Source organism: Strigops habroptila, chromosome 5 (genome assembly GCF_004027225.2).
Source record: "Strigops habroptila isolate Jane chromosome 5, bStrHab1.2.pri, whole genome shotgun sequence".
In the NCBI taxonomy this organism is placed as follows: Eukaryota; Metazoa; Chordata; class Aves; order Psittaciformes; family Psittacidae; genus Strigops; species Strigops habroptila.
In genome coordinates this window covers 52,452,787-52,475,347 of record NC_044281.2, presented here as the reverse complement: position 1 = coordinate 52,475,347, position 22,561 = coordinate 52,452,787, and the positions used below count along the sequence as shown (strand labels likewise).

At 42.5% G+C, this 22,561-nt stretch overlaps 1 protein-coding gene and 1 long non-coding RNA gene across 6 annotated transcripts; both read right to left on the bottom strand.

The window, feature by feature from the left end:
• Nucleotides 1-1,543: 1,543 nt before the first annotated feature.
• PARP14 (poly(ADP-ribose) polymerase family member 14) lies at nt 1,544-21,493 on the bottom strand. 5 transcript variants are annotated; one of them, XM_030488275.1, is made up of 19 exons: nt 21,226-21,421; nt 21,015-21,121; nt 20,901-20,934; nt 19,671-19,703; nt 18,946-19,143; nt 17,657-17,944; nt 15,559-15,795; nt 12,431-14,685; nt 11,793-12,026; nt 11,286-11,507; nt 10,180-10,270; nt 9,085-9,234; nt 8,491-8,553; nt 7,293-7,460; nt 6,228-6,434; nt 5,546-6,133; nt 3,670-3,815; nt 2,934-3,108; nt 1,544-2,293 (listed from the first exon to the last, which is right to left on the bottom strand). In XM_030488275.1, exons 1-19 carry the CDS (start codon nt 21,410-21,412, stop codon nt 2,004-2,006), a joined length of 5,673 nt encoding a protein of 1,890 aa, XP_030344135.1. In that variant the 5' UTR covers nt 21,413-21,421; the 3' UTR covers nt 1,544-2,003. The 5 variants fall into 5 exon arrangements, with proteins under 5 accessions (XP_030344135.1, XP_030344136.1, XP_030344139.1 ...); XM_030488276.1 differs by lacking the exon at nt 19,671-19,703 and having other exon boundaries at nt 21,226-21,493; XM_030488279.1 differs by lacking the exons at nt 19,671-19,703; nt 20,901-20,934 and having other exon boundaries at nt 21,226-21,472.
• On the bottom strand, nt 3,946-5,535 carry LOC115608857. Its single transcript, XR_003991672.1, has 2 exons — nt 4,646-5,535; nt 3,946-4,072 (listed from the first exon to the last, which is right to left on the bottom strand). It is a non-coding gene; the product is annotated as an uncharacterized LOC115608857 (long non-coding RNA).
• Nucleotides 21,494-22,561: the final 1,068 nt, after the last annotated feature.

The following is a 22,561-nucleotide window of genomic DNA, read 5'->3' as shown; positions in this document are numbered from 1 at the left end:
CGGGGCCCGGGACACCGCAGAGCGGGGCGAGGAGCGGGGCGAGGAGCGGGCGCTGCTCCGGGGCGGGACCCCCACCCCTCCCGGTTTCTCCGCTGTCGTCTGTCACGACACACCTGCCCCTGGCCGCCCCCCCGGCGCCGCCAGTCACAGCTTCACACCTGCGCCCTTACGTTCCTTTCCCCGACAGAAGTTCCTAAACCACCCAAAGCCGCCTCTGGCACTCCCCCACGCTAACAAAATGTCCTTCCTCTGCCTGTGCTGGGAGCTGGCAGCCAACAAGGTCATCCCATTGTTCTGCCTCCCCCTTTGCCTTTCGATTATGATAAACTCATTTGGAGAAGCAGCATCTTCTACTCATCACCTGCACAGAGCCCAGTGCTGCAGTTTCTGCTCCATGCTTGATACCCTAAGCACCTGTAATGCAAGTACCAGTGAAAAAACACCTTGGTGGTGATGGAGAGGCTGAAGACAGATGTGTTACTATCCCCTGCGGAGAAAGTCCTGACTGGTGCAGGTGACCCATCAGCTGTCATGCAGCACCCAGAGCCATCATCACCTCTGGCTCCTGTCACATCGATGAACCACTGACTGCAGCTATGTGTTACAGGGATTGACTAAGTGTGGTCATTTTAAAAGCAAAACTTCAGACACTTGCCCCCCCCACTCAGATCAAGCACTAGGAATTCAACAGTCAGCATTTTCCAGCAGTTAGAAAACTGACACAATCTAACGCAATAAAGCCCATGGCAGTGGTTCCAGTGCCGTTGCATAGGGAGCACTGGGGTGGACCATGAACGAGCAGCCTGATGGTTATGACTCTGCCATGATACTTGCAGGTTCACATTATTTCACACCACCTTCCCTGGAAAACATTCCCCTTGGCAATGTTTACTGCTCACATGGACACACCAACCCAACATGAAACTTCAAAATAATAGCAACCTAACTACAAAAAGTAAGTAGTGGAAGATTTTATCTTAATCATCCAACAAAATAAATCAAACCTGATCCATTTGGAGGAGCCAAAGGTTTTTAGAATGTGGAAGTGCTGCATCACTCTGCTTTTTCACTGGAAGCTCTTAGAATATCTAAGGCTGCAAGAGGTTTATTCTTTCACTCTGTCAACATGCTACAAAGATGATGTTGCTTCACCTCCCATGTTGGGGGGAGCATGGGACAACACAAACACCAGACTCTGAACTTTGGCTTGTTAATAATTACCCCTCTGAGATAATGTATTGATGTAAGCCTTAACTCCCCCACCGCTCTTTGCTCTATTAATTTATCCTCAAGATCACAGGAAGGTTGCTGCAGCTGATATATGACAACAGAAAGACCATCTCAAAATTTACTTTCCTGTCTCTCTCAGGCTAAGTAACTCAGGCAACTTCTGTAACTTTCTGTAGAACCACTTTTTACCCTGCCAGAGAGGGTTATTGTATTAAAAACATGCAGCTGGGCCTGTGAGCCATCAAGTTCATTGGAGTTCACCGGTTGAAAACCAATATTAAGTGTTCAGAGAGATTTAGACAAACACAGGCCATTAACTACAATTAGTTCATTTATTGAAAACCGTTGTCTCAGAATTTACAATGCAGACTGTCACAGAGTGCAAGAAGACATCAGAAATGCAACACTGATCACTCAGTGGCTGAAAGAAGATCCCTTCCACCCTTTCATCAGCACTCCCCATTTCCTAGTGCAACTCAGATGGCTGTAACACAGAATAGAAAGGCTAATACAGGATAAAGGCTTGATATGTAACTTAAAGATGTTTTCAGTAGAATATTGAGCTCTCGGGTTAAATATGCTCAGCTACACGGAGTGTAAACACACAGTCTTTCCGTGTATCAAAAATTGCCAGAGGTTGCTTAAATGTAAACAAGCTTTCAGAAATTAATTTGATAAAACTACTTGTTGTTTTCACTGTGTATTTTGTTACAAAAGTGTTTACATCCTACCAAAGACTGAAAGACCTGCAATCATGCCTGCAATCAAAATGCCTATGTAGTGAAAGTGATAAGGTATTCTGGGTAAGCTTGAATGTCATTAAATATGATAAACATGGATGGCTGCCTCACATTATCGGTTGAACTATCAAACAGATCTGTAGCGTTACTAGCGTTTTTTGCTGCCGGAGTAATTGATCCTTTTGTCCCCTGAGAATATTCTCCAACAAGGACTCGAGCCAAGTACATGTACTTTTTCCCACCTGTATCTGGTGTAGAGAAGATGGCATTGGCAGAATAACTGGCCTTAACAGCAAAGTACGTTCCATTTCCAAAGTTTGCAGCTGTAGTCAGAAAAACAAGAGTTTGTGAGCATTTCATTAGCAGCAATCATTCACCTGCCATCTTCAGAACATGTGAATCTCCTGACAATTTTGCTTTTTATTTGCAAGAGGGAGATATTAAATGGGTTCAAACTTAAACAAGGAAAGTTTAGGTTAGATATAAGGAAGAAGTTCTTTACTGTGAGGGTGGTGAGACACTGGAATGGGTTGCCCAAGGAAGCTGTGAATGCTCCATCCCTGGCAGTGTTCAAGGCCAGGCTGGATGGAGTCTTGGGTGACATGTTGGAACTAGATGATCTTAAAGTCATTTCCAACCCTAAATATACTATGATTCTATGATTCTATATAGCAAAACAAATAACTTTGCACACAAGGCTGAGGTATACAGATGGCACGGCAAACCAATCCTAGCTGTGAGAGTGGTGAGGTACCAGAACAGGTTGCCCAAGGAAGCTGTGAATGCTCCATCCCTGCCAGTGTTCAAGGCCAGGTCGGACGTGAGTTGTGCAACCTGGTATAGTGTGAGGTGTCCCTGCCCATGGCAGGGGGTTGGAACTAGATGATCTTAAGGTCCTTTCCAACCCTAACTATTCAGTGATTCTATTCAGGAAAATGAGAGTTGTTTTGAAATTCACATTACCGTGCATTCCAGCATAGCTCCGGTTAAATCCGCTGTTGTTAATTAAGGTTAATGAATTCTTACTTGTCCCATGAAACAGACGCCTCTCATTATTTTTGTTGCCATTTTTGTTATCCATTTCACGTTTTTTTATTTGGTAGGCCTTCCACAAAAATGGGTTCTGTACCCTTTCGATCTGCAAAGTTTGAAAGCAAGACAGAAAGAAAGAAAGAAGGTTGCCATCACGAAAAAACATGAGTGTTATCAACTCATATACCAACAATTCTGTCTGCTTCCAAGATTCTACTCCTAGATCTAATGAATATATATCAATTATGAAAAAAGTTAGTCAAGTCACTTCAAACTCTGGCATGACGGACAGCAGAATCCAGCCCAAGACATGACAGAAACACTCCATGGGAAAAAACATGGGAGAGTTTTGCAGGTTTCTGGGGCACAGATGGCATGCCTACCTGCAAAGCACACGTGGCTCAAGCAAGCAAATGCTCTGCTTTACTGTAGCAAAAACGATTTAAGGTAAGAGCACTCTCCCTTGGTGCTGAAGAATCAACTGCTTAGAAGTTGTTCCAAATATCTCAAGCACAACATTAAACTGATGCTGATTAAAGTTACTGACAGCAATAAAGACTTGTACAGCTTCAGAAACCCCAGTGGAATTTATTTTTCCATTGTTATTAGTATTCTTCGCCACTGCTATCAAAAGCATTTATGCTCAGACATGATGACATGATTTTACCTTTTCAATTTTAAATGACTGACAGGTATCCAGAAACCTTTCCTGCACATCTCTATATTCACTTGTTTCTGGTCTTAGTTCCACTATTTTGAGTCTCTGGTTTTCCATATCATCCCAGGTTACAGGGAGTACTATTGACTCTTGATCTGCAGAAGAAACATAAATCATATTTTTGCAAATTCTCTGCTTAAAATGAAATATGCCCTACTACAAACCCTTCTAAATGCCCATACATCTAGCTTATCACTAGTGCCTATTGGTCTTTGTCAGCCAAAAGTATTCCATGGGTCTTTTACCAGAGGATTAGGGCATTGTAGTTTCTAGTTTGCCACTGCACTGGCAACTGATGTGCTCGAATTAGTAGTTCCTAGACAAATCTACTCTTCACAGCTGAAGAGGGATCCTTTGTGTTGTGGTTTGAGCCCAGCCGGTAACTCGGAACCATGCAGCTGCTCGCTCACTCCCCCCCTTCTTCCTCCCCCCTCTCCTGGAGGGATGGGGAGGAGAATCGGAAGAATGTAACTCCCACGGGTTGAGATAAGAGCAGTCCCGCAACTAAGGTATAACACAAAACCACTACTGCTACCACCAATGATAATAACGATTAGTGAAATAACAAGGGGAGAGGATACAATTGCTCACCACCCGCCGACCGATACCCAGCCCGACCCGAGCAGTGATCTGGGCCTTCCGGGTAACTCCCCCCGGTTTATATACTGGGCATGTTGTGCCATGGTATGGAATACCCCTTTGGCTAGTTTGGGTCAGGTGTCCTGTCTCTGCTTCCTCCCACCTTCCCCTCCTCCCTGGCAGACCATGAGACTGAGACAGTCCTTGGTCGGAGTAAACATTATTTAGCAACAACTGAAAACATCAGTGTTATCAGTGTTGTTCCCAGGCTGAAAGTTAAAAAACACAGCACTGCACCAGCTACTAAGAAGGAGAAAAATGACTGCTATAGCTGAACCCAGGACACTTTGCAACATCTTTTACTGGTAGCTTTCCCTGCAAATCAAGTTTTCAAGGATATGGAGCAAATGCAGATTTACTAAGTAGTTAATTCTCATCAACTAAGAGACTAGAACCAAAGCACCTGAACGAGGAAGGTTTTAAATTAAAAAGTTCAAGAATATACCCTCTATCTGAAAAGCAGAAGGCTTTTAAATGGAGAAGACTATCTTCCTTTCATTCCTTCTCTCATTTCCTGTGAGGCCTAGTAATTAGCTATATTGTTAAACAGTAGCACTGACTGATGCATATGTTGCAGACATTCAGCATTATAGGTTCCCGTGATTAGAAGTAACATTTTTTGGTAAAAGAACAGAAAATAAAAATCTGAAAATATGTGCAGGAGGCATTACTAAAGCACTGGGGGCTGCACTGTTACTTAAACCTGTCCACTTTCAGTTTCAAGTGTTAAGTGGACAAAATTTGTTCCCATTAAGATATAAAATGTGTCACTGTAAAACTGAGTCACAGCAGGATGAAGAAAAATAACACACTGGGAAAAATCCTCTACAGATGAGTAAGAAAAAGGTAGCTCTTTCTATTGCAAAGGACCAGAAGTAAAGAGAAGAAGATACATCTCAAGAACTCAGAAGTAAGCTGAGATCTAGAATGATAACTGCTACAAACATCTAACTATTGCTAGTAAGCCCGTTAAGAACCTCAGAATGCACTACCTACATTTGAAAAAAAAATTTAAGTAACTGCAGGATTCTTTTATGTCCATTTCCCAATTCAGTTCCCTCCTACATTCTCCAGAAATGGACCTGCACAAAACTCCTAACAATATTTTGCATATTCTTGCCATTTCTTACTCTTACTAGGCTGCATGCAAGCTGGTTTTAACGTCTGTCAAGATGCTTTTACTTACGTTTATCAACACGCATAATGGGTGTACACTTTCCCTGGTCATCCACAACATGTTTAGCTTCTAAATTCACTGTGCATTTTTTCTCATTAATGATGACTGAAATATCTTTCTTCTTTCTTAGGAAAGCATTTTCCAAGTGCATATTTGTGAGATTGTCAAAGGGCACATAGGAATCCTTTTCATAATATTTCCACTCAATTATGCTTTTAAGAAGTTCTGCACTGCTCTCTTCCTGTTTAGCTTTTTTTACCCTGTAGATCATGTTTTGAATAGTAGAATAAGCAATCCAGACATCTTTCCCAACACCTGAAATTCGAATGGAGGTACCATCCAAATAAAGAGCAATTCTCAATTTATTTTGGAGGTCATGCAGTTCCTTACTCTGCGCTTCAGTGAAATCGGGGATAAACTTATCTGTGATTTCTGCTTGAAACTGTTCCTTTAAGATTGCACTTCTCAACCAGTTTTCAGTTTCTTCCACTTTCTTTTTGTTTTCACCACAAATCTGCACAACAGCCAGGTCAATTTTCTTCTCCAAAACTGCTTTGCTTTTTCCCTTTGGGGAACGTTTGTCAGAGTCCTGGAATGCTACATTGAAACACACAAGTAATTAGTATTAACCATTATCAGCTGGTGCTAAACAGATTGATCTATAATATGTATTTAAATGACATCTACGTACACTTTAACTTGGAAAGCTGTAATTTGGCTGCTGTTTTAGCAGAATTTTCTCTTTTCTGCATGCTTGTATGGAACACACTCAGTAGATGTGGCTGAAAGATGACAACTTTAACAGTTTTCACAGATGGAGCAGAGTGACTTCTCGCAAAGTCAGTTACTGCATCTAGCATGTCTTCAGCTACTACAGCTGCATCACGGCCTGCATTGCCTGAAACGAGTTATAAACGTTTTGCCTTTAAAAAGCACTAAGAACTGTTACAAATGGTTAAAACATCTTTAGAAGAAGTTATGAACATACCACAATCACTTGGATCATAAACAGGTCAGAAATAACTGCAGGCTAGCAATTTGGCAAGGGAAAGTTGATTCGAGACTGTCTTTCCAGGAAGGGAAAAATGAAAGTTTACTGTTGTTGACACGGCAACTGATTGGGTTATGATGTAGATGATGTGGCTTGGTTAGCTAATAGGCCACAGGCCTGACGCTCAATGGCCCAGTAGCCAACTCTTTGCTCAAAAAGCAAGTCTAGTTTTATTCATGCAAGAGGTCCCTGCATGCATGGGGCCTAGTTCTGGATTATCTGACTAGGGATTTCTACTGAAGTGAAAATTACAAGAGAAGAAAATGGGACAATCTGGCCTTTTTGACAGGTTGACATTACATCTGTATAAATCCTACTTGTGCAGCTGCTAGCCAGAGCTGCATTATCTACTGATTTCAGCAATGGAGAAGTAGTTCCCTGGATATTCTCCGATGAGCTGCCCATACGTATTAGGCTGCTGTGACATACACCTATGGTTCTCCAGGAAGTATAGACATGCCTTTTAATCCCTGTTAGCAGGAACATGTCAGCTCTAGAGCACTCACACTCTTTACATGCCAGCTGAGTGCAAGGAGTGAACCTTTCTAGGTCTTCATGAACTTCTTCTAGCAGTTTTAAAGTCTGCAGTTTCTGAATATATTTTCATCAAAGAATAACCCCTCCAGACAAATCAATTTCATCACTTGACCCCTGAGATCAGCAGAATCACACACACTAAACCCACTTCAAAAAGGAGATAAAGACCTGTTCCAATTGCTGGGAAGGTGACAGAGGTGTACTGCTGAAATTCACACTCCTGAAGCACTGTGGAGACTAGCATCTTGATATCATCTTGGGCAACAAAATGAATGATTTTTTTGCATGGCAGCCTTCCTGCTTGGGTGGTGATATAGGTCTTGTTAGGTTGTGAGGCTGAAACATTAAGTAGGAGAACGTAATCACTCAACAATTATCCACAATATAGATGTGTACTAATCCTCATTAGGACATGATAAATCATGACAAATATTCCCCAGAATAAGCTTCAAGTCTCCTTCCACAAACTGTGCATCCCCCTCTCTCTATTTTCACTTTCAAGGCACAAGGATCCATTTTATGTATGTAAAACCTTTGCCTCATTTGGCAAATAAATTTTGTGCACACCTTTATTTGTCAAGTTTGCTCTGCAGTCTTGGAGAACTCTCTACAGACTAGTACTATGCTTTGTCTTCATGCACACACAAGCATGCCAGCTACCCTCAGACTACCTAGCCTGAATTACCCTCTTGGCCCGCACAACAGATATTTACCTCTTATCTCCTTCATGTAGTTCTTTTCCTTTGTTCGGTCTTCCAAGTTGACCTCCACGACAGCATCCTTCCCACTTCCCTTATTTTGTGAGGTTTTAAACCACATACTTGTTCATCCTTACTCCCCATCCATTACATCTGCTGTTCACTAGCTGTATTTGGTTTACAAATAAATGCTTCTTCTGAGGTAGGAACCCAACTTCCCCAGTTTTCCCCTTTGGTCACACGCAGAGAATGTGATAGTGATTTGCTGTTGGCTTAACTAGGAACCATTTTTTCAGGAGTGACAAAAAGAGTTGCTTCCAGTGAGGTATGGCTTCTCTATTAACCTTTCTGTCAACATCATCCTTGCTTATGGCTCTGTTTGATGTAAATTCGATTTGTTTTTATCATGGAAAGCTTTATTGGAATAACAGGATGCAATAATGAATACATTTAGTTCTTTACAGATGCTTAGAAGCCCTTTCTTCAAGATTTTTCTTTTCCTTCCCTCATTAAATGTTTTATAAGTATCATATTAACTGATTAAAAACTAGCTGATTTAACACAGTGCATAATACAGATGGAGGTACAGTAGGCACCAAGAAAGTATTCCAACAGATTCCCTGTCATACATGAACACTTTCAGAAAGGAGGTCAGAAATGTACCATACCTAGTTGGGCACATTCATCTTCAACTGCTTTTCCAGCACCATTCAGAATTGCTCCAGAGACACCTTAAATGAGAAGAGGTATATGAATCCACAATTACTACTGTTAATGCCACAAAGTCCCATGTGAGGTAGAACTGTGTACCACATAATATCTAAAATATCTCAATCCTGATAACACTAAAGGTTATAAATGAAAAGCAGCCTAAATTTTAGGCTTATGCTTTTCAATTCAAAGTAACGTGTAAAGTACCTAACAAGTTTCTCTGAGGTCAAAACCTCATTGAGGTTTGTCTTCTCCTTTAGTCTGAGAGATGTTCTATAAAGGGATTATATAAAACCAAAATTATTAATTTCCCTTTCCTCAAGAGTCTTAACCATGCCATCCTGTAACATAGATTAACAAGAAAGTTTCAGACACTTCCTAATTGAACCTTTGCACCCCAAGAAACAAAACAGAAACCACACTGTGCAATAAAAAGGGTTTGAAACACTGGGAGGGGAGAGGCAGGGCAAGGGGAGGAATACTTCCTACTCTCCTTATCCAGCCCTTCCAACCACATGTACTGTTTTCATACATAACGCCAACTAAAGTACCTATTTTGAGGCTGAAGGTTTTGTTTGTTATGTTTACAATAACATCTCCCTCTTCTTTGGTAATATCACCTTCTGCCACCCGGAACACGATGGAGCCAATAGTCATTTCATGTACATTCTGTGCTGGTATTGAAGAGGTACCAGAGAAAGCTGCAGGAAAGAAATACAGACCCTGAGCAGAAGGGAGCAATGAAGTAAGAGATGAGGCACTTGCTCATGGGCATAATGCCTGCAGACACCTCAGTTTGGCTTCAGATTCAGCCTGTGAAGAAGACTGCTTGCCATGTTAACTGAAAATTATTCCTTCTCACAGGAGTCTCTGATCAACCTTCACCTATTCCCATCATTGCTGTTCATGCTGAGACAGCAGAAAAACTTGTTTCACTTCACACCTGATATACAGACACTACTTTGCAACATATTACTATATAAGCCTTTGCAAAACTCCAAGGTAAGAGAGCAGCAAACTTGCCAACTCTCACTCCCTTGCTCCTCTGTCTCACAGAGCTTTCAGGCAGGTTCTCTACTGTGTGACAGGAACTTTTTACCTATGCGTTATTTGTAAAAACTGGTTTAAGTTTTCAATATGTAACTCATTTTCTACACTCCGCAGTTCCATTAGGCTGGATAACACCAAAGACATTTCACTTTGGTTTTGCTATTTATCTGAATGTGTAAAAGATTTGAGCATTCCAAAGAGGCCACTTGAAGACACATAACCAGGAACTCACCTGCGTTCCCAGGACATAGGAACTTGTTAATGATCTAATCAAGTACTGCAGCAATAAAAGAAACAGCCCTACTTGTGCCCTCAGCACACGATAGCTTCTGCTGTAGGGGCACTAGCCAGATAATGAATCACAGGTACCTATTTTTTTCTTAGCATCTCCAACACTGTTTCAGACACTACAGAGACACTCAGCCTGATAATATTATATGCTGTCTTTTCAGCAGCCATTTCAGCTGTTACTTGGACTTTGGGAATGACATGCCCACCAAACAAATATGTAAACATCCTTAATGAACAACTTCCCTGGAATATTTAAAAGAATAAAGCCATCCAGTAGGCACACAACTTCTGTGAAGCAAGCTTACCTGTGCCTTGGCTAGTCTTACTTGGAGAAGTCTTCTGAACTGCAACATCTACAGTACTTTTGCACCTGTTCTTGAGTTCATCTGAGAATTCCTAGAAAAGGAAATTACAATCCACTCCTGTAGAAGTCCTTAGATTAGTTTTCAAACCTTTATTTCTACTGTGTAAAGTTAAAAAAACCCACACACATTTAGGAAGAGCTTAGCGCAAATTACTTCATACCATATGCCATGATGCTCATGGCAAGTCTTGACACACAGTTGTTCTCAGAGAGTAAGGTTATTCAGTGTGAGCAACAGACATAATTGATAAGTAACTAAGTCAGAGCACTAGTTACCATTCCAGAGGGATACATTAACAGATGGCATCCTTACATCAATGGCCTAGTTCACAATCCAATTCCAATCTTGCAGCTAATACCACCCTTCTCTGTGCACAATAGCTCAGGCTTTGGTGCAGTAGCCTTCAAGTTTGGCCTTTCAATATGTATTAGCTACTGCTCAAAATAGCAGAAGTCAACAGATGCAGAAACATTTATTTGGGCAGTAATTCACAGTGGGTCTACTCTATTTTGAGAGATGCACGTGTGAAATGAGTAACTTCAGTGCAGATATAGAAAATTTGTGCTAACATGATACTGAAGAAAGGGGGATTTGGAATACTGATACGTTTCTACAGAAGTTTACAGCACAACAATCCTAGCATCATTATTCTTCCTAAAAAGACACTAGTACTCCATTACAAGCACTCTTCTTTCCAAGAGTGAAGGCATCTATGCCGGAGTTGCAGCAAATTTATTTGTAGGCAAGTTCTTGGTACTGAAGAACTAGATGAGTTTATGAGATGAAGAGCAGTTATACTTTCATCTATATTATTACTAGGAAACAGAAAAGGATGGGAAGGGAGCAGGGCTGTACAGGACAGGCAGGTGACCATTAACAGAAAAAAGAATTTTCAGTACAGACAAGAAAGAGCGTGTCAGCAAACTTCTTTATTATAAGAACAAGCACCCTGTGGATTCTTTGGAGATCATCGGATAGCCAAGTATCGTGAGATAGAACCCTAATGAACTTGCATATAATAGAAACAGAAATATATGGTAACTCACCTGAATATTAGCTATGTCTTTTGGATGCAACAGAAAGTGAACTTCCTTAAGAGAATTTACTCCATTTTTACTACTGAATTCAAACACCTTGTCAAACAGTAATTTAGCAACAACAGACCTTGGGAATCCCAAATTCCCTGTCCCAATCGCTGGGAAAGTTATTGACTTTAAAGATAGTTCCTCAGCAACCTCCAGGCATTTTGTGATGATGTCACCCAAGACCTGTAAAGCACAATTATTTTCTCGATTACTGAAAGTAATTTTTTCTTTCCAGTATATGCAATGTAGCACAACCCCTTTTAGCTACCTCTTGGTATTAAAATACAGTAATTGCATACATCACAAGGAATACATGAGTAAATGAAGGATCAGCCACACAGTTAAGAAAGAACAGGCCAAACTCTTCCACCTTCCTTGACACTGTCCCCCATTTCAAATAAAAAGTGGCATTAAACCCACTATAAAGACCAGTCAAATTAGAGTTCAGGCAAATAAAAATGCTTATACCTTTGTAGATCCGTATCCCCGTAACCACGCAGGTACAACAGCATGAAGCACAACACTGCAACCTAGATTGTAACCTTTTGTTTTCAACACAGAACCTTCCTCAGGTGTTTTTCCTAGGCCTTCTTCTTTTAAGCCCGTCTGGAGCACTGGCCCTGCCTTGTTTAGCAAAGCTCTGGAGAGGGGTCCGTTATCAAGCTGGAGATCTTTGGCAACACTGATGACAACAATGTCCGTCTGAAAAACACACAAGCAAAACCTCTAGTTTTTAAGTATCAAATTTAAATTTTGCACTGATTAATACAGTCTGCCTGCTGATTTACAAAGTAAATCTTTGGGACTGCAATCTGAGAGTGAACAAAGAAGTTATGCTCAATTCTAGTATCACGAACCTGCCCAAAGTACACAAAAGTTGAGTTAACAGTGAAATACATTTCAAATCAAAGGGAGAAAGTGAAAATTCTGCATTCCTGGTCTATTCATTCTGCCTCCATTTGGAAAACATTTATGCAAGTTTGCTCTCCAAGAGAAACTCGCAGATCAAAAATCTGTGTTCACTGAGGTAAGCAAGACCTCACATGTGGCTGGTCTAGAGAAAAAGAAGTTTGATATTTTAAGAGCAGGTGATTTAAAACACTTACTGTAGCATCCTCAATGCTTCCTTCTTCCAGCATGATGTCAAGGCCTTCCTCAGTTGTTACCAATGGGAAGTTCTTGCTATTTTGAGAAATTTTCCTTTTCCTAGGCTGTTGAACTGTACTGGTTTGATGCGGTGAAGTGTAGGAAGGTGCATAATCTGAAAACACTTCTCCCAGTGCCTTGCTGAAAGCCTGAATTTTATTCTGTGCAATATCCACAAGATGAACCTCCTTCAAGCTGCTGTCCCCCTTGGATTCTTCCAAGGTCTCCTTGATGGAGGCTACAATCGAATACGTACACAGTTCCAGTGGGAAGCCAAAAATGCCTCCACTTATAGCGGGCAGAGCTATAGAACGATGATTAAACGTTTCAGCTAGTTGTAGACTTTTCTTCACTGCCTGTCTTAACAAGCACACACACTGTTCTGCTTCATCCTTCCTCCACCTGGGCCCAACAGCATGAACTACGTTCTTGCAGGGGAGTTTCCCTGCACCCGTGACAACCACACAGCCAGGCTGCAAGCTCCCGTTCTTCTTCACCAGCTCATCACACTCCTGCTGCAGCTCTGGACCAGCCGCTTTTAACAGTGCCCAAGCAAGGCCACCGTTGTGTTTCAGATCTTCATTAGATGCATTTACCACAACATCAACAGGATGAGTGCACAAGTCATCTTTATAAACTGCTACTACGACTCCATCTATGGTCACCTGCCTGTAGGGTTTATCTACATTACTATGTCCCTGTTGTTCTTCCAGCTGCTCTTCTGACTGCTCTTCCAGCCTCACTAGGCACTCAAAGTCTTGTTTCGCACTGGCAGCAAAGAAGTGTTCTCGCTCTTTGAAATATGACTTGGCTCCTGGTTCTCTAATTACCACACGCTTATAATGCAAGCCAGACAGAATTTGTTCAACTAAGGTTACTCCCTTCAGCACTTCTCTTCTTGGCCCACTCAAGGATATAACTCTACATTTCTTCTGTGTGATAAAGTCAACTTTCACATCTTTATTCTGTAACTCACCCCAAACACTGGTCTTCTCTTTCTCAAAAAAGACTATGACTGCCATGGGCTTTCCTACGATGAACTTTTGTACTTGTGTGTTTTCATCTATAAAGTTAAAAAGTTCCTCAAAGGCTTTTTCTACTGCTCGAGAACAACCAGCAATGATGACCTGACTCTCTGCCTGAGTAACTGTTACGGCTTCATTAGAGCAGTTTTCCTTAGTGAGCATTCTCCATTCCTGCTTTTGGAGGACTGACTCATCCTCCAATGTAATGCTTTTGTAGACCAGTTCCTTCTTTATTTCTTCTTCTGCTTTTAGCAGATCTTCAGGAGCACTCCCTTGCAAGATGATAGCATCTGGGCAAAGCTCATAAAAGGCAATAATTTGTTTTGACATAAACAGCACCCGTGACAGGGTTTCGTTATCAATATGCTCTAAAAACTGGAAAATATAAGGGTGGACATTAACCGTTTTCTTTACCATTTTGTGTATATTATCTAATATTTCCCCTTTTACTTTATAAACTTCCTCGGGCATTCCACATAGGTTAATTACCTTCTGCAGAGGATCATAAATTATCTGCAGGTCTGGGAACTCTGTATGACTCTTTCCCTCAAAGCCAGTACTCTGTAAAATTGCATATTCCCCTGGACTCACCAACACCATTTCTTCAGTTCTTTTTTTTTCTCTTTCAATTTCTCTGGTGGCCTTTTCTATCAGAAACGTCAGTTCTCGTTCAACATTCTTTACAACTTCTTTTTCACCTACTAGAACAAGTAAATCCCTGGAAATATATGGGATTATGAGATCCTCATCGTGGGTAAAGCCATTTCTAATAGCTTCCCACACCTCTGCACTTACTTGGCATTTAATTGCTTTGTACTTCGATATGCAATGTGAAAATGCTGTGGAAACATTTTCATTCCATGTCTTGATCACTCTAGATACTAATCGCTTCTGCTCAGACAAAGCAGCTGAAGGATGCAAAGTAACTCTTGGGTCTGCACAGCAGGGTTTAGGCCACGTTAGCACACAATTATGCTTTGCCATTTCACAACTTATTGTCTCAATTAGCCTATTATTTTTTAGCAAGTAATACCAGATATATGGATCCAGAGGCAGTGTAATTGGATCCGGCTTCTTTATTTGTGGCCCTTCCTTTCCATACAGAGCTGTTCCCAGCGAGATGTAGTAAGGATAGACAAAGATTGGTGTTTTGTTGAGTGAATGGTTCTTTGCCAAGATATTGGTTACATCTAAAACAAACAAACAAAAAAACCCAAACAATTATGCTAGCACTTATAACCAAAGATTTTTTTTTTTACTTTGTATTTTACATAATAATGTTTCTTATGTCTAAGAATAGTTTTTCATTCATTTCCCTGATTGAGTAATTCCAAATTATTGAAGAGTTATTGGGTTTAAATGTCAAAAACTAAGAGAGACAGTTAAGAATGAACACTGTCCACCTCCAGGAGGTTACAGTTTGAGTTCAGGAGGTACACACAGCTCTGTCCCCACTTCTGTTATATGCTGTACTTGAAGTGCTCAACTCAGTAGTTGCCTGGGCTATCACTCAGCAGTATCAAGCGACTGCTCTTCCATCCCTCCCCACCCTCCCCAAAAAGCATCTATTTTCTTCAACTTCCCTTCAGCTTCCCCCTTCACTCCAATGCCTCCAGCTTCCCTCTTGTCCTCCACCTTCCGCAGATGCTCATGTTTCTGTCACTGGCTGGACAAACCACAGCACCTCCTCTTTGACCAAAATCCTACCCAATAAGATGTCCTCACACAAGCCAGACAGCACACATTGCAACGGGGCAGCTGATGGTGAAGGTGAGAGCTGGAGCGGAAGTGTCCTGCACTATGCAGGGCTGTGCTTTCTCTACTGAACTCAAAACTGTAACCTGAACTCTGTAAGGATCAAGGCCTGGGTGAACTAAACTATTCTACGCTGCATGCCCATCTGGTCCAAAACATAAGCTTGCACTCCAGTTAACAGAGACCTGCTGACAAAGCACCAGATCTACCGTATTATGAGGGCAAAACAGGCATTTCTCTAGAAAATCCACATCTGGATCTTGAAGTGAAAGGATCTCAAAGAAATAAGATTTGTATTTCTGCCTTACCTTTATGGTCATTGAATGTAATGATAGCTGCATCTTCATCAGGCAGCTGCTGAACATCCTCCACGTGTGCACCTCCATTCTTCTTATTCTCAAAGTAGACAGTTATATATTCACTGGGTACGTTAGGTGGTATATTTTCAGCCCTAATGCTTTTTGTTAGCTCAAGGCACCGTGCAGTAATATTTTGTTCCTTTGCTCTGTGGTTTTGATTAAACTTCTCAACAAATTCCCCTGCAGCTAAAATGGGAGAAGAAAAAAAAAAAGAAAAACCAAGATCAAACTAGTATCTTGCTTTTCTATCATGATGGTAGCAGACTACCGTTGTGCGCATTGACCAAAGCACTGAATTACAAAGCATCTATCAACTAAGAGGTGCCCACAAAGCTACTTCTTTCCAATATTAAGTATCTGTCACTTAGTATTCACCACATGGTTGATCACAATTGTTGACTACAACTACCATAGCCAGAATGTGTCACTGGTTTTCCTAGTGAGTAGCACTGGGTCTACCCCAAAAGAAAATAAGATCAGGTTCATTTTTAGGCTATGGCTTTATACACAACTAATCAAACATAAGTTAACAGTTCAAATTTGGATTCTTTCAAGTTTATGATAAACACATTCTATTTTCACTGAGTTTTCCCCCTGTTGTCATCACAGTAGAAGACAGTCAGGTCACTTTTACGTCTGTCGGGCAAATACACAATTAAGTTTTTAAAGGATCTACTTATTTCCTAAAGGCTACACCAAAAACCTGGTACTAGATCACAATATGAAAGGCAAATAATTTCTGACTTCTAAAGCAGAAAACACTTTCTCAGACACTAAAAACTTCTTTGGTTTAGTTATACCACACTCATCCCTTCCAACTTTAAGATTTCTGAGCAACTTCATTCTTACATACTACCAATAGCACAACTGTTCCTGCTAAATTGAGGCAAAGCAGCATATAACCTATTTTCACCACGTTCTACCTTCTAAATAGATTTACAAATTTTCCACACAGAATTCTCTTTTTTTTCCTGTCCCATCTCCTCACTCAGAATCAAGTACATGTAAAATCTTCTTCTCCCTCAAAGGACGCAAGTGCAGCAGCACTCGAAGAATCCTGGAACCAGTTCACCACTGTCAGTTTAATTCAGTTCTCCTGGTAATGTAGCGCTGTTATCTCTACAACATCAGCTATGGCATTGGCTTACACTGTTTCTGAATCTGGTCTTATCATATCATTCACTGTTGCCCATGTCCTGGGATGGAATTTGTTGATAATATCAACCATAAATCAACTGGGAAGGGCCCCTGACCTGTCACTGGTGAGGAGTAGAAGGAAACACCTCTCTGTCACAAATTAAGGCAGAAGAGAAAGTACATGGTATCAAATACCCTAAAAAAAAAAACATAGTAGGCACGCAGTACTTTTACAACTAGTTGGTACTGCAGCATCAGGCAGAGCACACGATGTTAATCCCACACTTCACACAACTGACAGCTGCTACTCTGCATAACAACAGCATCACTTGCCTCAGCATCCCAGGGTCCATGTAGCGCAGTCTCCAGCAATGATCGCAGAAGGTATCTATCTAGAGAACAGCTGTAAGAAGATGCTGCTTCCCTAATCCTCTCCCAGCCTCCAATCTATTACAGTAGATCCCCCAAGCCTAACGCAGCCTATTTAATAACCTTGAAAACCTCTGTTCCACATACTTGTTCCATTTTCCCTCAATTCTGTACAAACTTACTACACACGTGACACCTTTTGGCAAGGAGAGCCTTTATCATCAATCTTTTCTAAGACCAAATACATCCTTTTGTTTCTTGCATAAAGTTAGAGTTTGTTTTTAGTCCTACCTGTTCTGTTTACTATCCAAGTCAGAGCTAGCCCTCTTCTGACTACCTTTTTTCTGTAAGGTATAGAGGCCAGTGCATGTCATTAACTTTAGCAGAGTAAATCCTCATTTAAAATGACACAACATACATTAAGCCTTAAACCTATGAGAGAAAATATTCATTTCTCACTTAGTCTCCCTCACACACATACAAGTAGCTAATAAGCTACACAAGTAGCTAATAAGAAAGATCCACAACTCCAACTCCTTACCAATATTTCCAGTAAAAGTAACTACAGCAGCATGTATTTCAGGTATCATTTCCACACTGAAGTCACCATCATCCTCTGACAAGCCACTTATGTTCTCTACCAGCAGAATTAACATGCAGTCTTTTACTGTCTCCTGCACATTTTCAAGCACAAGTGTGGCGGAAGGCAGGGATCTTTGAGAGTCCTCCACTTGGCACAGCTCCGGGAGAGTATTCACCTGCCACGGCTTCACAAACAGGTCAATTTTCTTCACTGAGTGATGCTTCCTTTGCAAAACTTCTTGGGCATCTAGTTCCACAAGAAAGCAAACAAAGATGTGATCTTCCCTTCCTCTCCTGCCACAGCAGAGCAGCACGTTAAATTATATTCTACTTTAAAAATCTGGCCAGCCATACATTCTTATATCACAGAAGAAACAGAAATAAGACAAAACTACATCAAAAGTTAGGGTCAGTATAAAAGCTACTCTATGTTCTAGATGTCCCCAGTGTCCCCCAAGAGAAAAAAAAGTTACTTTGTGAGGTAAGTGCTAACTCCTACTAGGACACCTCAAGTGCAAGAAACTGTTCTCCAGGTCAGTAACATCTAATAAATAGAAAATAAAGAAACGGTCTTCCATCCTCCTTATCTTGTGTATTTAACTAATAACTATGTAACTATATTTGACTATGCTCAATATTTAACTATATTTAACTATTCCTTCTGCATAAACAGTTTCCTCTTTTTGCATACATCCTTCACACACTAACAAGTAGCCAACAGTACTTTAGTGTAAAGGAAAATATAGAAAAAATAGATAAATTGAAGCTACTTTAAAAAACTTTTTTCACCATAGAGGTGGGCATTCACCTCTCTGTCTTACAAATGCATAATATTTACTACTTCTTTTCCTCCCAGTTCTCAAAACCCCGGCAATTGAAATGAATATGAAAGAAAATACAACACAATAGTATTTACCCATGATTTGCAGTTAACACTGTACTATGCTTCATCCAGTCTCCTGAACTTGAATTAAAATTTACGTATTCTATGGTGCTCCTGACATAATTTCTCCAGCATTATTCTCTGTGAGCCTTGATCAAGTACTTGGGACAGCTCTAGAGAACCATTGTTAGAAGCACACATCTGCATTGGATAGACAGGCACACTTGTTCCTTTTAGATCCTGCCAGACTTTGGAATAATATACCATTTCTGCTGGATCAATGCCCACAAAGAGACCCAGCACTGTAAAGGCCTAGTTTTAGAAGTAAGCTTTAGTAACGTAACACCCAAAAGATAAGATCATACCTTTCTCATCCTGAAAGGTGATGATCATTTGCTGATCTTTTTTGACATAGGACTCAATGGTCCCTCCACCAGACTTCGTTTTATTTTCAAAGTACATTTCCACAATCTCATCTTCTATTTCCTCCCCAGAGGCAGTGGTTACTACTATGACAGATTTCCTAGGGCTTGCTTTTTTCACTTCCAATTTCTCACATGATTCTGAAATGAAAGATCACACCCTAATGCAAAAGTTAAGAAAAAACCCAAGCTTATTATCTTCCAAGTTTTTGCAACATTTTTTGTTCAGATCACAGAGAAGATCAGGGAAAAGAACAGGCAAATAGTAATTCAGGTGTTGTTTTTTTCCACAAGAGCCTTCAAATCCTAAATAAGCTGAGCATATCACTAGCATGAGTTGTCATATAAACAGGTGAGGAGAAATGGCTTCCATTCATCCCCAGGCGAGAAGAGCATAAGTAATGGCTATGAAAGCTTCTTTACAAATCAACGATCAGGGTATCCATCACTTTTCTGCCTCTTCTTTTACAGTTCCAGCCATTGCTGCAGCTGCTGGGTCTACACATGTTGTGCCACCAGAGCTCAAGTGTACCTGGGGTACACAGCTACAGATGTACTATCACAGGTCTCCCCAGGAGGGCTGGTGGCAGCAAGGAAGCTCCGTGTAGGGACAGCCTCACCCAGAACAATGCTCAACATCCACTGCATACTATCCCTAAGGAACTGACCTGTCTGAGGCAGCCAGTGAAGCAGGGAGTTTCCTAAAGGAACTCATAAAAAGGGGAAAAAAAAAAAGGTATTCATTTACTTATTTAAGCTCAAGATCATGATTTCTACATGACATTAGAGAAAAACCACAAGCCACCCAGGTGACCAGGGCATTATTGCAGCACAGATGTCAACGAAAACCAATGAAGCAAAAAAACACTGGTGTCTGTTTGATAAGTGGCACACTTACCTGTCTTCTCCTGCTGAGTGCACACAGAATAAGTTTCCTTATTCTGGCAGGTGGGAAGGGGCACCTGGGGTTCATTAACTAGACATAAATGACAATGATTTCTCAGTTACTGGGTACTTCAAGAAGAGTCACACTCTTGCTGTCCCAGGAGCTAACACAGCTTGAATTTAGTTTTATCTGATGTTGTCAGAATCACAAACTTCCATATATTCCTTTTGTTCAAACCATATATCAAGTGTGGTCACAGAAACACTCTCTAAGCTCAAGAAGCCTCAGGTATAACATTAAAATCCAAACTAGCACACCGTTATACCGCATGATCCCCTGCAAGCACATCCTCCCATGCATTACAGGACAACCCCCATACAAAAATTGTGTGTCGAATGAGAGATCCGTCGAGGACATCCTGCCCTGGAAGGAAGTGCCTTTAGAAGCAAAGCGCCCCTATGAAAGTGTCTATCATGATATAATTCTGACTGCTCGACATCTCTACCTGCTGGCTTGAAACAATAAGGAACACAGTTAAATGAGAAACCAAAAGGTAACGGCAATATCTGCCAAGCTGTTTTCCTGGCCTTGCGCCCTTGGTCTTCACTTGTGTGCCACTCTTATTGGCACAAATAACTCATTTGCATGTAGAGATAAAGGTGGTATGTGTGATTAGCCAACTCTCGCCTGCAAGGAGAACACAGGTGATGTCTGCTGGAATCACAACAAAAACTTCTTGGAAAGTTAGTTAGTCCAGATTTTATGCATGCCTTGGAGTTCACTTAAGGGCTATCCTTTACAAATTACATTAATTTTATGTTTTAAAAAACGAAGGGGAGTGGTGGAGGGGGGAAAATGACAGAGCACGGCTCAGCGCCAGCCTGGGCAGGTTCTCGACGTGCAGGCAGCTGGGTCACCGCTCCCTGTCGCACCCTCCCCCGGCCCAGCGCCCAGCTGAGAGGTGCCCAGACCCGGAGCCCCAGCCCCGCACCGCGCCTCACGCAGAGCCTACCTGACGCCTCGGCCCCGCCGGCCGGTGCCACCTCCTGCAAGCGGAACCGGAGAGAGCGGTTACCCGCGGCCCCGCTCGCCCAGCCGCCCCTCCCTGCCAGCCCCCCCGCCTCACCTGCGCCGGACCGCCGTCCGCGAGCAGCTCGGTGACGAGCAGCGACAGCTGCCCTCTAGGCTCCCACTCAAGCTCATGGACCCGCCGGTCGAGCACCCGCTGCCTCACTGCCAACACGACACACACCGGTGAGGGGAGGGCGGCCACCGCCGGCCCCCCACTTCGTAAACGCGGGCAGCGGCCACTAAGTGCCCCGACCCCGGCCGCTCACCTTCGGGGTGCGCGAAGCAGACGAGGAGGTGCCCGGTGGCGGCCCGCAGCTCGCACTCGCCGCCGCCCGAGCGCTTCTGGCTCTGGAAGTAGCAGAGCAGCTTCTTCCTCAGGGCGGGGGGCGGCTCGGCGGAGCCCCAGTCGCCGCGCACCAGCAGCGGGAAGCCGCCCGGCCGCTGCCCCGCCATGGCCGCACCGCTTTCGGTTTCATTTCTTCAGCGCCCGAGGAAAAAGCAGCGCCGGGCTCCGCCCTGCGCGGGGAGCGCGACATCCGGAGGGCACGGTCCCCTCCGCGGCTCCTCACGGCGGGCAGGACGGGCTCTCCCGCCGGCCTCGGGAAGCAGCCCCCGTTACGCAGCCCGCTCTGCTCGGGAGACCGTGAGCGTAACGCGCTGCTTGCTCAGAGCCGTAACAGAACCTGGTTTTACAAATGCAGCTGTTCTCAGCGCCTGAGCTTGTAACTCAGGCAGTGGGTAATACTCGCTCTCCCTGCCTTACGTTTTGAAATCAAGTCATGGCACAAAGAACAATTACCCGTTTCCATCATTCTCCATCAGAAATACTTCTACCGCTGTGCAAGATTGCAACGAATTAGAATTTCTTAGGAAGAAGTTCTTTACTGTGAGGGTGGTGAGGCTCCGGACCAGGTTGCCCAGAGAAGCTGTGAATGCTCCATCCCTGGCAGTGTTCAAGCCCAGGTTGCATGGGGCTTGGAGCAACCTGCTCTAGTGGAAGGTGTCCCTGCCTGTGGCAGGGGGGTTGGAACTAGGTGATCTTTGAGGTCCCTTCCAACCCAAACCAGTCTATGATTCTGTGAAGGAGTGTTTTCCTCAGACCAACTTGTCAGCTAGCTGAGACATTTTCAACCACACGCCCAGGACTTCCCCTTGCAAAGTTTCAGCTATTTCTTGCTGTGTATTTTACTAATGTGCCCAAATCTGAGACACTAAAATAGCAGATAAATGAGAATCAGTTTTGTCAGACATGCTGAGTGGGCCCACAAGGTTGCCTTTGTTTCTCAGTGGGCCATTAATCTTTTGTTTCTTAATGTACTGTTCTCTCAACAGTTTGCCCAGGTGCATACTCTCCTCCCTTGCTGTAACCCAGGCAAAGCATCTGACTTTGACTGCCGATTGGGTAAATTTATTCATAAATGGTACAGCTAGTTATAGGATAAAGGCCTGGAAGCTTTCAGAGTCAGCAGGACTCCACTGCAAAACTCAGCCTGCAAACTTTGCCACAGATAAAATGGGTGCCAGTGAGTTGTCAGACAGAGGCCTAACACTGATGAACTGGCTAACTGGGACGGAAAGCAACACGAGAGACTGACAGAAGGC

Excerpts from the sequence above, each read along its gene's own strand:
- PARP14 (XM_030488275.1), bottom strand. The coding sequence starts at position 21,412 with ATGGCGGGGCAGCGGCCGGGCGGCTTCCCGCTGCTGGTGCGCGGCGAC. Across the intron at positions 19,704-20,900 it reads CGGCGGGGCCGAGGCGTCAG|GAAACTCCCTGCTTCACTGG; the intron begins GTAGGCTCTGCG and ends GAGTTCCTTTAG. Across the intron at positions 8,554-9,084 it reads AACCTTCAGCCTCAAAATAG|GTGTCTCTGGAGCAATTCTG; the intron begins GTACTTTAGTTG and ends TTCTCATTTAAG.